This window comes from Felis catus, chromosome F1 (genome assembly GCF_018350175.1).
Source record: "Felis catus isolate Fca126 chromosome F1, F.catus_Fca126_mat1.0, whole genome shotgun sequence".
Classification (NCBI taxonomy): Eukaryota; Metazoa; Chordata; class Mammalia; order Carnivora; family Felidae; genus Felis; species Felis catus.
This window is the reverse complement of record NC_058384.1, coordinates 37,117,075-37,134,363: the sequence shown is the minus strand read 5'-3', so window position 1 is coordinate 37,134,363 and position 17,289 is coordinate 37,117,075. Positions and strand designations below refer to the sequence as shown.

Below are 17,289 nucleotides of genomic sequence, written 5' to 3'. Positions count from 1 at the left end.
AGTGTCTACCTGGAGTCAAATCAATAGAAGTACCCAACTGTCATGTGAATGAGCACATTATACCTGATAGAGAGCTGTAGGGATCTACTGAGGATCCGATGATTTTAAAAATAGTTTTATTTAGAACGTAAGAGCTGGCATATAAATAGTATTTCCCTTATGTTGTTTTTAACCACACACACACACACAGACACACACACACACACACACACACACACACACACACACAATAACTGAATGAAATTACACTGTGTCTCTTACCTAAAGAATGTGCAGCTGTGGTTTTAGAGCTGAAAAACCGACCAAGCCCAAGATCTCCAAGTTTGACCACTCCAGTGGCTGTAATGAACACATTAGCTGGTTTTATATCTGTGAAGAGATGAAGGAATCAGGTGAAAGATGATATAAGCTTAGGTATTTTCAAGAGATTAAAACACTTTTCATAGAATTTAAAATCTACCTTAAAAACGAAAGTCAGTTTGAATTTTGATCCAATTACTTTATTTTCAATAATTTTGATATATCCTAATATTTCTGATATATCCTATTATTTCTGAGTTCTCTGATAGAGAAATAATCATCAATGCAGCACCATGAAGATTGCTAGTAATTTTCATTTAAAATGCATTTTGTTGGGACGCCTGGTTGGCTCAGTCGGTTAAGCGGCCGACTTCGGCTCGGGTCATGATCTCATGGTCCGTGAGTTCAAGTTCCGCGTCAGGCTCTCTGCTGACAGCTCTAAGCCTGGAGCCTGCTTCAGATGCTGTGTCTCTCCCTCTCTGCCCCTCCCCAGCTTGCACTCTGTCTCTGTTTCTTTCAAAAATAAATGTTAAAGAAAAATTAAATTAAAAAATAATAAAATGCATTTTGTTTTCTATTTTCAAATCAACTTTTGTGAAATTCAAAGCACAAAATAAATTTATTTCCATTTTATATCAATGTTAAATATCTTACTAAACATTACTTTGTTGATACATTTACATAAAATATAAAATTATAACTCTAATCTGAACATAACTAGATGACCTTAGAAGTCATAATTGCTTAAATAAACTACATTGAAATTTCTCATACCCCAAATCAGAAATACAATCCCTAAGTGTTGTAATCTTTACATGTTCTATCCAACTATTAGACTGACAATCAAGAATACATTAAGAGCTAATGCTGAAAATTAAAAAATGAAGTTGGCCATAATATACGTTGTTCATCTGATAAGGGAATCTTCCTTATGCATATTCTGCTTTCCTACATCTTTTTTTTTTTTTTTTAATTTACCAACATCATCAGTAAGATGCTCAGAAGAGGCAGGCAGAAAAATAACTAATTCTCATTCTTATTTAAAACCAAGATAGGGCTTTAGAGGTTTTTCATTCTAGTAAATAATAATTTGGAAAAAAATTAGCCAAGAAAGCATGATGCTATGCCCATGATTGGAAGGCATTTACTCTTAAATTGCCTAATAACCTGCATCGTTTAAACAACATTAGAAGCTATTCGTGATTTTACCCTACCTCTATGCATGACGCGTCGAGAATGCATATGTTCCAATGCACTGCAGAGTTGAACAAAGTACTTCCAAACAGTCCTTTCAGGAATTAGCCTCTTTTGTTTCTTAAAATGCTTTTTAAAAAATTAAAAATAAGAATTAGAGGAATTAAAATATCTTAAGACCAGATCCTGACACACCAAATGCCTTGTCAGAAAAACACCTACTTTTATCTACCTATTACCAACTAAAAAGCATATGACTTCCCACAGTGAGATGATTCCGAGAATTTTACCTGACATATTAGCTTAAATTTCTCACTATTATATCTAAAGTTAGCACAGGCCATATAATGCTACATCTTTATGATGTCCAATATTTCAAAAAATTAACATCTATATAAAATAATTTCCTAGCCTAAGAGGACGATGCCAAATTCATTTTAAGAAAACCCAGAACAAAACAGTCTAGAAACCTGAAGGTAATTATGTTCATTAAAAGACAATTCTTCTCCTGACATTAAGTTTGACTATAGAATTCCTTTTAAATATTGAACCACCTTGGTGATTTGAAATATCAGTTAATTTATTAAAAATTAAATAAAAGAGATTTATATAAAAAGTTTTCATGAATATTTCATGACTATTGCACATTACAAGTCAAACCTGTACTTTGAATGAATGAAACTAAACTTCATGGAAGAAAAACATCATAGGAAGGTCAGGGCAAAAATGGAGCACCAACAGACTAGTTGGGAAAGAATGGGCCATCACGCATAAGAGGGCAATAGCCAAAATAACTGCAAAATCAGAGGTAGATATTTATGCCCATTTTTTATATTACACTTGCTAGAAGAATGTACTAATAACATACTCATTTAAAAACAAAGTTCTTCATTTCCTAAGATTCACCAAGATTCATTATATAAAAATTATATTTCTAAAACAAAAATGCAACTGGCTTCCTACTTAACAATATTTATAAATGACCAACATGAAAACTACATTTAAACAAGTTTTCATGGAATTTTCTGATAATTTTAATATAGGTATTAACAGATATCAGTATTTAAATGTGTACTGTAGTGCATTTTATCTGAAAACATTTTTGGAAGTTCAACTGATTTGTTATTGAATATATCATTCAGATTAACTCTAAAACAAGTATCTTTGTCAATTTTTACCCTTGTGACCAGTTGAGGGCAGGCTGGAAGGAAAAACAATACAGGGAGATCTGCTCATATCCCTACTTCATACTTAGCAAAAGATTATTATCTACTGTCTCATATGCACTCAATACGTCAAAGGATAAATCTTTAAGGAAAAGCTAATAACTTTAGGTTAATGTTTATTATAACACATGCTAAGGAAATGAACTTAGTAATTTCAATGGCTATTAACATCAGTAGCAAAAAGCCAATAACAATTAGATGACCAGGTAATTGAAAAGCAAATCAGGGTATTACTAAAATGTTGAAAACCTCCCATATCATGTCTCAATATTAAGTATTTTTAATTGCAGACTGTGTCAACATCACTTTTCATTCTAAGGGGGCAATGCTGCAAAATCAGTTCACTACATATAATTTTCTTTCAGATTTGGAATGAGTCCAAATAAAGCTTGTCTATGTGCTCTCCCTGATGCTGGATTAGCATATCAGAAGACTGTTTGATGTCAACAGGAAGATGGGGACCAGGTTTCTTTTCAGTCAAAAATAAATATACTGCATCATGTAAGTATCAGACCATGCAAGAAAAAATTTATGCTTTAAGATAAATTCTGAAATCATCATAACTATTAACTTGGCAGCTTACTTTTAAAGTCTCATTATTTAAAAAATGAATCAAATATATAGGAAAATCAGAATGAAAAAACTGCCCTCAAAATGTACACTAGGTAAGATGTTATCAGACCAAGATGGTCTGATCATTTTCATGTTTTTATATTCTTTGAGACTGTCTCTTTGAACAACAAATTAAAGATGAAAACAATAAATTGACATCAATATAATGCTGCCTAGACCGAATGGTCTGGCAAAACATAAGTATCCAAAGTAGAAACAGGTTTCTGAAGAATAATTTTATGAATTTGACTTGATCATAAAATAAATCAAAGGCAGTTTCATTATGTCATTGGGATTTCACAGTATGTTTTATGTGCCTGTTTAACCATATGCAGTTTTCCACCATTCCTTAAGTGTAGGGGTTTTTGGTGTTTTCCTTCTTTCTTTTTTTTTTTTTGAGAAAACTAATATTTATGATAAGAAAAGCCTGTCTGTTCTGATGGTGGCACTGTTGGCTATCTCTTATAAAAAAGGTGAACAGAAAAAATGCAATGAAAATTTGAATTTTTTTTACTACTGGTAAAATGTATATTAGCCCTACAGAGCAGAAACTTACATAATGCCAAAGTATTAAAAAAAAAAAAAACAAGAGAACAATCTCCTCTTGAAACTTACTCTAATATATACGTATCATTTAAAAGTTAATTATTTAGTCAAATAGCATTACTGTTCAAAAATCCTCCTTTTCTTTAAAAAAGACAGCCCTATATAAATATTTAGCTCTAGATTAGAAAAAAAATCTAATGCCAACATATAGAAATTAAAAATGCACGTCAATTTGCCACATGGTAAGTTTTTAATAAAGCAAGAAATAATGCAACCAATAATGCAAGGTTACTTATCAATAAACATTTATGTGAAAAGGCAGACTATACAATATGGCACTCTACTACATTTATATTATGAAATGGAATTGCAACATTTTTTAATCTGAAAATAACATATCTAAAAATTTATGAAGAGGCAGAAATTGGCACTCAGGTATACCTGATCACTTGGAATTACTTTTTACTTAGTCTTTTTTTTTTTTTAAGTAAGCTAGTCTTTTCACTATGCAATGCTTCAAATACTTGTGATTTTAAAAATCTGTCTACTATCTCCATCAACACCATTCAAGTAAACACTAAACATCATTCAAATTAAGGAACCGTGTACCAAAATAGCCAATGTACATATAAAATATCAGATTATATTCTCACTTATGTGTAAAAAGATTACCAGCATTTCTCTTAGGTGAAATTCAGCATTCCCGGTAAAACATATTCACACTGACACTTAAATTATACATATATATATATATATATATATATATATATATATATATATATATATAAAAGAGGACAGCTAAGACAAGCTGCTTCTATTCAAAGATGTTGACAAAACAGTCACACCTTTTTTTTTTTTTTAATTATCCAAAATCCTCCTACAGATTAAATGCCCCAAACCAAATTCAATTATATAGTGGACATTGAATATTTAAGGACCATTTTTTTGGACTCAATGGGATCACTTGGTTCCTGTACTCTAGACACTCTCACTCCAAATGGAACATATACTTTACTTATTTCTAAATTTTGCAATCCTAGCATTCCTCCTCTAGAAATCTTGGGAAAAGCTTCAATGATAAGAACAACAATAAATTCAAGCATAAAGAAAAAAACCCCAGAAAATTATGTTCTTGTTTTTTTTTTAAAAAAATCAATATCCATGGCATATCATATTTAAGTCCACAGTTTGGTATGTTATTCATTAAAGAAGAAAGTTTCAGACAATACATCTAGAACCACTGGGCTGACTTCAGACATGGGCGACCTGTGCAGTCATGCAGGGCAGTGTATTTAGTTTAATGCTCTGTTGCTGCCATCTTGGAATTCTTAATTTTGTTATAAGGGACCCACAATCACGTAGCTGGTCCTGGGAACCTTACACCCAGCATCCTTTACAAATGTATGCTGTAGTTAAAAACAAAAAGCAGCAAATGTGATCCTGGCATGCAAGGCATTCTTGCAGAACACCAGGAGAAATGATAATTAAATAATGAGAAAGAATGAATAAGAGAACTAGGTTTGACTAGCACCAGCTCCATCTCTTCCAAGTATCGAACAAGAGGAAGTAAATAATTTATGTTAAATACAAGGACAGACATACCTCCTCCTTAGGAGTGTTGTCAGATATTAATGTACCACTAACATAATCCATTATGTTACCACCTTTTATATAGACCTGATTCTGAGCCTTGACGGCGACTGGCTGTATTATCTTGAGCAAGCCATTTAACACTGCTAGGCCTCAGTTCCCAGAGAGTGTGGAGATGAGCTATATAGTCCCCACCACCTCTAAAAAAAAATATAATCTAGGGTTCCACAATCTCAGGTACAAATAAAACTTAAACAAATAAAGGCCTGCTTGGCACATTTTCACACTTAAAAATAATACGTTACTGGTATGTCCTATCCTACAAATCTCCAATTAATAAAAACAAAGCAAGTAATAATAATAATAGTAATACCTCAGAGAGCCCCATAGGTCCAGTTAATACTATAACTGATCTTCACAGGAGATGACAGGTAGTTAGATAAACTTGAAATAGGTCAAACATTTACCATCAGAAGGGATGTTATGTTCCCAAACATATCTCTGTAATTATAATGCATTTTTATAAGACTACATTTTTTGGTGGCTGTTTCAAAGAAATTCAATGCACAGAGACTAGGTGTTAGAAAAGACAGGGTGCTTCTGAAAGCGTAACTGATGCCTCTAAGTGTGATTTGTATTATATATTGTTTCTGCAGAACATCTATCTTCTGAAGGTATAAGGAGGTCTCAACAGACTAACCTGCACAAATACTCACTACCCACACTTTTGGTAATTATATAAACGTGTGGAATAGTTACGTCTCAGTTAGAATGTGGTATGTAATACTAGTTTGTAACACGTGAATATTTTCACTCTTGGCATTCTGAATAAAACTCAACAATCTGAAGTCACTGTAGAAAGTGTGGAGTGGAATGGGCCTGGCAGCCACGAAACCACTGAAAACACTTATCACCGGCATCTCAGTTTACCTACTTTGATAAAATATTTCCCATGCAAGCCCCACTTGTCTTTTTCCTTTCCTGTAGTGTTGGAAAATCTGCTAAGAGTATTTAGTTGTTGCTAGATTATAATTTAGTAGAATATCAACATAATCTATTCATTCCTCCAGATCAAAACTGTATGGGTTATTAAGGAAGCTGAAATACATTTAATCTTAGGGTAGAAAATGTGAAACAGGTAAAGATTTCTTCTGAGCCTTGGGAAAAGAAAAACCTTAAATTATTTAGCAAACAAAAAAAAATAAAATAAAAATAAACTCTATAAAGTCATAATGTTCTCCCAGAGAAGCTGCCTTCTGAACATTAGCACACTGATATCAAAGAAATTTAGGACAATAAAAAAAAATTTTAAAAAAACATATGAATGCATCAGAATTACTACAAGGAATGATCCCTACATTGCTGACACATGGATAATCGTTAAGAGAAGCTCCCATGTTACTAAAACTAATAGAGAAGATACCTGGAAATACTTAAGATGCTTTGTCTACTATAGATAGAAAGAGTGAGACAAAAAAGCAGAAAATTAATCTTTTGGAAGACACAAGGTCACAAAGATAAATGGAAACATTCACCTCTTGAATAAATTCTTTCTGGTTCTGTTTCACCAAGCAATGGTAAGATAGTTGAAAAGATATCTCAATATTCTTAATGGACAAGGGAAACTGCAGAACAATGAGACAGTAAAAGTCTCTTGGTAGAAATCTCTACTTAATTGCCTATAGCTACCAATACGACTGCTTGTGATGTTACAGGATTTTTAAAAGGCAGCTTTAGATCGATATTACCTTAAAATGTAAAGAGTAAGGCATTCTTTGAAAATTTTCTTCTCATTCTCCCAAGTAAATACAATTCAAAAGTTATATATCACCTTTTAGTTATGCTCACAGAATTATACAATGGTCATTAGAATACACAATTTTCAGTTTACTAAAGTCCTTAGGTTCTCTTCTACTTCACTATCTAACTACTTAAGTATAAAGGAAATCCAGGTGACATTTTGTCAGTAACATTGCTTCTATACAAATAATTCTGGGGGCACCTGGTGGCAAGGCTGATTAAGCGTCCAACTTCAACTCAGGTCATGATCTCAAGGTTCAAGGATTCAAGCTCTGCGTCCAGCTCTGTGCTGACAGCTCGGAGCCTGGAGCCTGCTTTGGATTCTGTCTCCCTCTCTCTCTGCCCCTCCCCCGCTCATTCTGTCTCTGTCTCAAAAATAAATAAAACATTAAAAAAAGTAACAGAAACCCATGGGGGAGGGGAAGGAAAAAAAAAAAAGAGGTTAGAGTGGGAGAGAGCCAAAGCATAGGAGAGTTAAAAACTGAGAACAAACTGAGGGTTGATGGGGGGTGGGAGGGAGTGGAGGGTGGGTGATGGGTATTGAGAAGGGCACCTTTTGGGATGAGCACTGGGTGTTGTATGGAAACCAATTTGACAATAAACTTCATATACTGAACAAAAAAATTTTTTTAAATAAATAATTCTGTATAACACACCTATACATACATATCATATATAAACATAAATTTATATAGATATACACATAGTTTACATGCATTATGTGTAGGTAATTATGTGTGTGTGTGTATATATATATATATATATACACACACACACACACACACACACACACACACATACATATATAATATTTAATTCTGCATGGATTTTTTTCAGATAGTATCACTGATTTTTAACCTTAAACTTCCAAATAACTATAAGGTGATAAAGCAGAGATGACAATCTTATACAATAGACTTAGAGGGAAACTGACTGTATTTGGAATCACTGGCACTTTTCATAGTTGTCTGGCCTGGGCTATACATTTTATGCCAGATGCTGAAATGGAAACTGTAGGTGTCCTGGTAAACTATAAATCTGAGTGATTGAAGATAGATGGTACTACTGGGAAGACTTTATTGCTTTAGGGACTCAAAGGTCAAAAGTGTAAGAGACATTTCAAAGTGATTTTATTTCCAGTATAGCCTCTAAATTTGGATAAGTACAAATAAAAATGTGTCTACAAATGTAAAAAAAAACAACCACACCAAGAAGGTAAATAAGATTTATAAGTTCTAAGATTTGGAGATAATAATTATTTCTAAAACACTGTTAATATTTTAGCGAATTTATCAAAGCCTGTAATATGCAGAATTCTAAGACATACTTCACCCCCCAAAATTCCCAAGTCCTGGTATGTAATTCCCTCCCTTGAATGCAAATTGGGTTGTGAATATGATGAACTGTCTTTCCTATATCATGCTATCTTATATGGCAGGAAAGGTTTTGCTGATGTAATTAAGGTTCTAAATCAGCTGCTTTTGAGGTAATCAAAAAGGAGATTATCCTGGTGGATGGGCCAGCCTACTGGGTAAGCCCTTCAAAAAAGTCAGAGATTCAAAGCCAGAGACTCTACTGCTGGTCTGAGGGAACAAACTGCCAAGCTATGGAAAAGGCCACGTGACAAGGCACAGCAGGACACCTCTAGGACCCAAGGATGGCCCCCAGTTGATAACCACAAAGACAGTAATGACTTTAGTCATATAACTGCAAGGAACTGAATTCTTCCAACAACCAGTGAATAAGGAAGAGAACCCTGAACCTCAAATGAGATCATAGCCCCAGCTGGTACCTTGATTTCAGTCTTCTAAGATGTTGAGCAGAGAACTCCCTAACTGGTGTGTGATCCACAGAAACTGTGAGGTTATGGGTTGTGTTGTTTTAAGTTGCTATCTTTGTGATAATTAGCAATAAAAGAATAATATAAAGCAAGTTTCTAAACAGTTAAAATCAACATATAAAGTTAACTTTATGTCTGTATTAAGGAAAAGAGTCTTAAGGCTTTTACCAAATTTAAAGGGAATGCCATATAAGTAGTATCGATGCAAAAGACACAAAGTTGCAAAAGCAAGAAGACAGCATTTATGTAAATAAATTAGGAATAAGAAAAGATAGCCTAGATTAGGAATGAGACAAAGATGCCCACTCTCACCATTCCTATTCAACATCATAGAAGTCCTTGCCAGAACAATCAGGCAAGAAAAAATAAATAAATAAATAAATAAATAAATAAATAAATAAATAAATGGTATCATAATTGGAAAGGAAGAAGTAACACTGTTATCTCTTTGCAGATGACATGATTTTAGATACAGAAAATCCTAAACACTCAACCCAAAAAAATAGTTAGTTCTAATCAAAGAATTCAGTACAGTTACAGGTAACAAAATTAATGTACAAAAATCAGTGGTGTTTCTATATATTAAACTTACCTGAGAAAGAAATAGAGGAAGTGATACTATTTACAAATGCATCAAAACCAATAAAAGAGTTAGGAATAAACTCAACCAAGGAGGTGAAACTTAACCAAGGAATCTTCTAATCTGAAAACTATAAGACACTGATGAAAGAAATCAAAATCAAAAAAGACTCAAATCAATGGAAAAGTATCCTGTGTTCATGGCTGGAAGAATTTTAAATTGTTAAAATTTCAATACTACCAAAAGCCATCCGGAGATCAAGGCAATTCCTATTAGGATTCCAATGGCATTTTTTTACAATGTACAAAAACAAACAAACAAAAAACAGTTCTAAAACTTATACAGAACCACAAAAGACCCCAAAAAGCCAAAGCCAAAGCAATCCTAAGAAAGAAGAACAAAGTGTTAGGCATAACACTTCTTGATTTCAAGCTATACTATAAAGTTACAGTAATCAAAACAGTATGGTACTGGCATCAAAACAGATCAACGAAACCGAATCAAGAGCTCAGAAATAAACCCAAGCATGTATAGTCAAACTAACATTTGACAAGGGAGCTAAGAACACTCAGTGGAGAAAAAACAGTCTCTTCAATAAATGGTGCTGGGAAGACTGGATATTCATATGTAAAAGAATGAAACTAGACCCCTAGCTTACACCACTCACAAAAATTATCTTGAAGTGAACTAAAGACTTAAATGTACAACCTGAAACCATGAAACTCCTAGAAGCAAACAGGAAAAAAATCCCCTTGACATGGATCTTGGCAGTAATTTTTCAGAAAGGACACCGAAAGCATAAGTAACAACAACAACAAAACGAACAAATGTGACCAGGTGAAACTAAAATTGTCAGAAGAAACAAGTGAGAAACTGAGAAGGCAACCTATGGAATGGGAAAAAAATATTTGCAAACCATATATCTGATAAGGGATTAATATCCAAAATATCAAAAGAATCAATACATCTCAATAACAAACAGCAATCATAATCATTCAATTAAAAAATGGGCAAAGATCAAAATAGACATTTTTCCAAAGAAGATACACGAATGGCCAACAGGTACATGAAAAGATGCTCAACGACACTAGTCATTAGAGAAATGCAAATCAAAATCACAATGAGATATCACCTCATACCTGTTTGAATGGCCATCATCAAAAGACAAAAGATAGCATGCTGCCCTAGAGCCCTTGTATGGTGTTGGTGGGGCTGTAACAAACTGGTACAAACACTACAGAAAACAGCAGTATGGAGGATCCTTAAAAAATTACAAATGGAACTGCCATATGATCCAGCAATTCCACTTCTGGGAATGTATCCATGGGAAATGAAGACACTAACTCAAAAATATATCTGCAGCACTATGTTCACAGCAGCATTATTTACAATAATACCCAAGACATGGAAACCAAATAAGTGACCATCGATGGATGAACGAAAAAGAGACACATACACACACACTCACACTATACACACACACACACACACACACACACACACACACACACATACACACACACAATGGAATATTAGCTATAAAAAACAAGAAAATCCTGCCATTTGCAACAACAGGATGAATGAACCCTGAGGGCATTGCGCTAAGTAAAATAAGCAAGACAGAGAAAGGGAAATGCTGTATGATCTCACTTATATGTGGAATCTAAAACACACACACACACACACACACACACACACTCACTCACTCTCTCTGTCTCTCTCTCTCTCTCTTTCATAAAGAAAGAGCTTTGTGGTTTCCAGAGACAGAGAGTGGGCACAGGGGAAACTGAAGGAAGGAGGTCAAAGGTACAAACTTCCAGTTACGACACAAGTAAGTACCAGGATGGAATGCACAACATGATGACTACAGATAATACTGCTGACCGATATACAGAAAAGTTGTTGTGAGAGTAAATCTTAAGAATTCTCATTGTAAAGGAAAATTTCTTTTTCTTTCTATTGTATCTATTCGAGATGACAGATCTTAACTAAACTTAGTGTGGTAATCATTACATAGTACATGTAAATCAAACCATAATGCTGTGTACCTTACACTTACACAGTGATGTATGTTAATCATATCTCAATAAAACTGGGGGGAAAAGAAGATATAGGCTTCACTAATTATTTGGAATTGTATCAAACTCTTGGCACAAAATAGATCTCCATTTAAATTAGTAATCCATATTTCGCTAAAAAATAATTCCCAAGTAAATACTGACTTTTCTTTTTTAATCTTGACTTACTTCTTAGCCAGTGTGGCATGGTATGGAAATCTTCTGGCTGATAACAGAGTTCTAAGTCCCCCCCCCCCCCACCAAGAGATTTATTACATTGGGTTATATTGTGTTTTATTGATATTTTAGCAAAATGAAGGTTTTTACAAATATAATGTTAAAGATATGCACTTATATTTTCTTCCACCTCAAACTGACTTTCTGAGAGGTAATTCTAAATATAAGAAATTATAAATAGTTCAATGAATAAACTGTATGTTGCAAAAATGGGCTATAAAAACTTAAAACACATTTTAACAATATTTCTAGTGACAAGCTGCAATAAACACAGCTCTTGTTTATATCTTTCTGAGATTAGTCTCTCATCTTCTCTACACTAAGTCTCCATCACCAAATATGTTTCTTGACATTCAAAGAGTGAAATAAACAGTATTAATAAGGCATAGTGCAAAATGGAGCATCTACTGGTCTGATAAAGAAAATATGCAGCATATAAATCACAACTCGATAAACTGAAATCTGAGAGCCTATTTTCCTTTAAAATTCTGACTACTGATGATAAAGAAATATATGATGAAAAAAATCCTAGATTTCCTTTTATCCTAAAACTCATCTGGGAAGTATTTCATCTGACCACAGCCTCAGGTATTCCTTTGTCACTAATTAGAGAAATACTGAATATTTCAACTATAAATTGCTTAATTATATTTGTCAGCTTGCTCTAAACCAATTAATTATTTACTTGTAAAATTCTTTGATGCAATGCTATCCAGAGGTTCATTTCTGGAATACAGACCAGGAGCTATATTTCCTCTTCTACCCCAATTAAGCTGAAGACTAGAGACAGTGAAATATATTGTTGTGATGTACTGATTTACGGTATTACTCACTAGAAAGAAATGAATCATTTTCTTAAAATTCCAGTATCTACTGCTGTCCTTTGTAAAGCTTTAAGTCCTAGTCGTGTTCTTTCATAAAAGAAGTTCCTTATGATGTTTTTCCTAACGTAGTCTCTTCTATAAAGACAGCTTATAGCACAATTAAGTGTTTAGAAAAGAATTTCTGAATTTCTTAGGGGAAAAAAACCAAACAAAACCAAAACCCTTCCTGTATCACATCAGGACACCGTCTTCTCTCATGGCAGCACACCACTCAATAGCTTAGCAAGTCCCCTTGAGACCGGAGTGCGAAGCAGCAAGAAACGGCTGTGACTGTTGTACAACCACCCAGGTTCACCTACTGGTCCCTGGAGCAGAGAAGTGTGACACAGGTAAGAGAATCAGGAGGAAGGAAAGAGAAAGAAAATAACCACCTTTTATGTATTCATTCACTCAACATATTTATTGAGTTGCTACTATCAGCCAGGCACCTCCCCGGAAACTGAAGGTGTCTACACCTTCTACAGCAGATACTTGCTGAGCACCTACTCTGTGCAGGGAGCTGTCCTAGACACTAGGGACATGTGAGGGCACAAAACAAAGATCCCTCCCTCTCAGAGCTTGTACTCTGGATCACCCAGGTCTAGTAAATCTTGACAAGCATCTTCACCCTCAATGGGAAACACAAGAAGGATTTAAAAACAGAGGTTTTTCTTTTCTTTCTTCCCTTCTCCCTTGTCTTACAGACCGATGGAGAAACAGATTAGAGAAATGGTGCTGGGATTAGTTAAAAAGTTGCTGCCCTACAGGTGACAGATGATGCTACTTTATACTACAGGGAGACAAATGGAAGTAGAGCAGGGTGGAAAATTTGAAAGACGTTTAAAAGAAAAAACTGAACTTGGTGAGGGACAGAAGTGTCAAAGAAGGAAAAAAAAAACAAAAAAAGAAGTGTCAAAGAAGAGTCCTGGGCTCTAGCATGCACAACTGGGCAGACTGGTACCGAATATCAAGTTAGCATTGGAGGAGGAGGGTAGTCTGTGAGGACGATCGTGAATTTCTTTACAGACGTGTTGAGTTAACGTGAGTTCAGAACTGAAAGACAGCTCCAGACTAAAGATAAAAAGTTAGAAATCAACGGTGTACAGAAAGTAACTGAATCCACAGGCATGAATGACATCAACTACGAGGAAAGTATAAAGCAAAAAGGAAAAAAAAGTCAGGACTGAAACTTTTAAAACTCCATCATCATTAAAGGCCAAGAGATGAGAATGTGTCAGTTAAGAAGAATCAGAGTCTCCAGAGAGGCAGGAAGGAAACCAAGGCACTATGGGACTCAACAAGCCAGTCGAGGAGTATTTTAAGAAGAAGCATAGGAACAACAGAGCCAAGTGCAGCTGAGACATCAAGCAGAATGAGCACTGGTTGAAGTCCACTGGATTTAATGACAGAGGTCACTCAAGAGCCATTTCTTGTGGTGTTGGAAACAGGGTCAGGAGTGTCTGTCTGCAAAGGGAAAAAACAGAACCAGGACAGTATGGAGGGAAAGGCAGGTGGAGGTGGGGGTGTAAGACTCAAGTCAGTAGTGTTTTCTTTCATCATCTTACTTAAAATAGCAACACCTCTCGCCTCTTTATTGTCCTTCTTTATCATAAAAAACATACATAAATGTAACCAGATATAAAAATATTCTACTCATGTAAAACTCCTTGGTCAAACTTTCTGTTATGGACATTGGAATACCTTTCTAGTGTGGCCATTATGCTAAGACTATTCTAAAGATCTATAGGTTTGACAATACAACTTTCAACCTTGAGAAGGTCTCCAAGGTGATCTGGGAAATCTGACCCAGAATCCTTCTACCTTGGTGAGACAGACTAATGGTACCTACAGTAAAGGATAGGGTCATTAAAGGCTTATACAATGTCTATTAGACAGGAAGGAAGAATGATATCCCAATTCTCTAGAAAACTACCTCGGTTCTATCGAAGTACAATAAATTGCTCTATAAACTTATAACTTACTAGCAATCAGTTGGTATCTTTTATTTTTAAAAAAGTTTCCTAAGTACTATTTTACATGATAGATACGTTCAAATTTTAGTCAGAGGCCCCAAGGATACTTTAAGAGGATAGTTATCGATTCTGTAACTGTATGTTACTATTCATTACCAAACACAGAATCGATCTTACTACATTCCACTGGGTCAGCTGATAAAACAACTCTCTGAAAAAGTCAACTGAAGGCAAGATCCATTTAAGTAAGAGAGCTGAGTTCGTCATCACAATAAATATAAAAACACACCGGCAAATTTTTCCTCCCTCAGTGGCCTAAGAAATCTGAATCTGCTAAAGACGCAGGTAACAGGGCTTCTTCTATAAGGTACTCTGATTGTGCACTAGCTTTCTCAAGTGGTGAAAGGACAGGAGAATTCTTCCAAGGTAAATGTTATGGGCTCAGGCATGCCTTGGCAATGGGTCAGGGACAGCGACCTGTATGTGTGGAGTAGCAGTAGCAAAGAAAAAAACTAAACTGAAAAAGGGCAAAAATCTCTAGAGCACAATCAAAACCCCAAATCATCGATCGCTCATCAGGGGCGAAACCTGACAACTGAAAACTGTAAGTTTTTTTATCTGCCTTCGGTTGGTATTTGCCCAATAAAGATTTGCCCTCTTTGCTTCCCACTATAAATACTTAAATAACTCTTGCACTTAGAGTTTAAGCCAAGAATTTTATATTAATTGTCTCTCTTATAAGGACTATTTACATTTGCTTTTATGGGTCTCATTTTGATAGCTGTTTTGCAGATTTGGCGTTTGTGTGTTTGTATTTCTTTTTAAAATTAAAACCACAATTTTTTTTAATTGTTCATTAATTTGCAAAGACAGTTTGTGCTAGTGGTGGGAAGTCCCTAAAAAAGAAAATCAGATAACCGATTAAAAGTGAGTCACTCAAACCATGGGACTTGAAACAGAGTCAGTTTGATAGCATTCTGTGATAATAAAAAATATTACCTCCCTGTTATGCAGTATTTTTATAATTTAGAAAGCAACCTCAAAACTTCCTCCATCTTATGAATGAGGAAACTAATCCTACGAGAAGTTAAGCAAGAGGAGAGTGTTAAGTGGCTGACACTGACCTCCCACTGGAGACGAGGGATCCTAACTACTGCTAGAGAACTGGTGAGTGCCTTGATCAGAAAATCTGTGCAGGCTTTGTGATGGAATGCAGATTTTGTGTGCACCAACATCTTTCTGGGGAGAAGGTCAAGGGTTTTCATCTGATTTTTCAAAGGAGTTCTGTGATACAAAAATCTCTAAGGGCCATTAAGGGAAAACACATGTAATTTTGTATCAGAAGACAAACTTAATTCACACACTAGTCCTTCTATTTACTAGTGATGATGACTGTCTTGTCTAAGTGTCAAATTTACCTGCCAGAGTCCTTGTGAAGAGTAAATATGGTAATGCATATAAAGCATCTAACATTGTTTTTAAGAACTCCATGTGGCAGAGATTACTAGTTACGCTCCAATATCTGTTGACAGACCAAGTATACAGTCAATGGCCAGATCGTATAAAAATAGAACTTTGAACCACAACCTTCAGCAACCTGACCAGGAAACCTTTTATCCATAACAAACAACCCAGGACGCCAGCCTTCTATGTCAGACATGCAGGAAGCCAGACTGCTGTCTCTAGTGACAATCCAGGAAGCTGAACAGTAACTCTGTAACAATCAGCCCCCAAATGCCCAGGACTTGATTAATAACTGACAGGTTCCCTAATTTTTGTTCCTGCTTCCAACTTAGGACGAACCAGAGAAAGCCAGATGAAATGCCTCACTTCTGAGTAGCTCACCTATAGCTCCTTCAGGCCAGCAGCCTCTAATCAGGTCATACCTAAAGGCTTATTTTTCCCCATTATAAAGATTTTCTAATTCCTCTGCCTGCCTATGAATCTCTGGTAAAATGTCAGTGACAATGGTTGACTCCCTTGCGTGCTATAGCAAGCTCAGAATAAAGAGCCTTGCTTTTCTCATTTAGTTGGTCTTCATTGATTTCCACTCCCTTCAACATGTCTTCCTGAATAGAAGTTTAGCTGGCACATGACCAGCCAAATGACGATTATATATTCCAGCCTCCCTTGCAGCTACACATGTTCATAAGACCAAATTTTGGCCACTGGGATGAAGCTAAAAATGTTGTGTGACAGTATCCAGCAAAGTGCCTCAAGATACAGCTAGCAAGGGGCACCTGGGTGGCTCAGTCGGTTAAGCGTCCGACTTTGGCTCAGGTCATGATCTCGTGGTCCGTGGGTTCGAGCCCCACGTCGGGCTCTGTGCTGACAGCTCAGAGCCTAGAGCCTGTTTCAGATTCTGTGTCTCCCTCTTTCTCTGACCCTCCCCTGTTCATGCTCTCTCTCTGTCTCAAAAATAAATAAATGTTTAAAAAAATTAAAAAAAAAAAAGATACAGCTAGCAAATA

At 35.3% G+C, this 17,289-nt stretch overlaps 1 protein-coding gene across 3 annotated transcripts in view; it reads right to left on the bottom strand.

Moving 5' to 3' along the window:
- Positions 1–17,289, bottom strand: part of NEK7 (NIMA related kinase 7) — a 158,698-nt gene that overhangs the window by 39,658 nt on the left and 101,751 nt on the right. For all 3 annotated transcript variants that reach the window (XM_023247963.2, XM_023247962.2, XM_023247964.2), the window contains 2 exons: positions 1,515–1,623; positions 262–369 (listed from right to left, as the gene is read on the bottom strand). In XM_023247963.2, the coding sequence (XP_023103731.1) occupies positions 262–369; positions 1,515–1,623 (217 nt within the window). The remainder of the gene's footprint in view (positions 1–261; positions 370–1,514; positions 1,624–17,289) is intronic.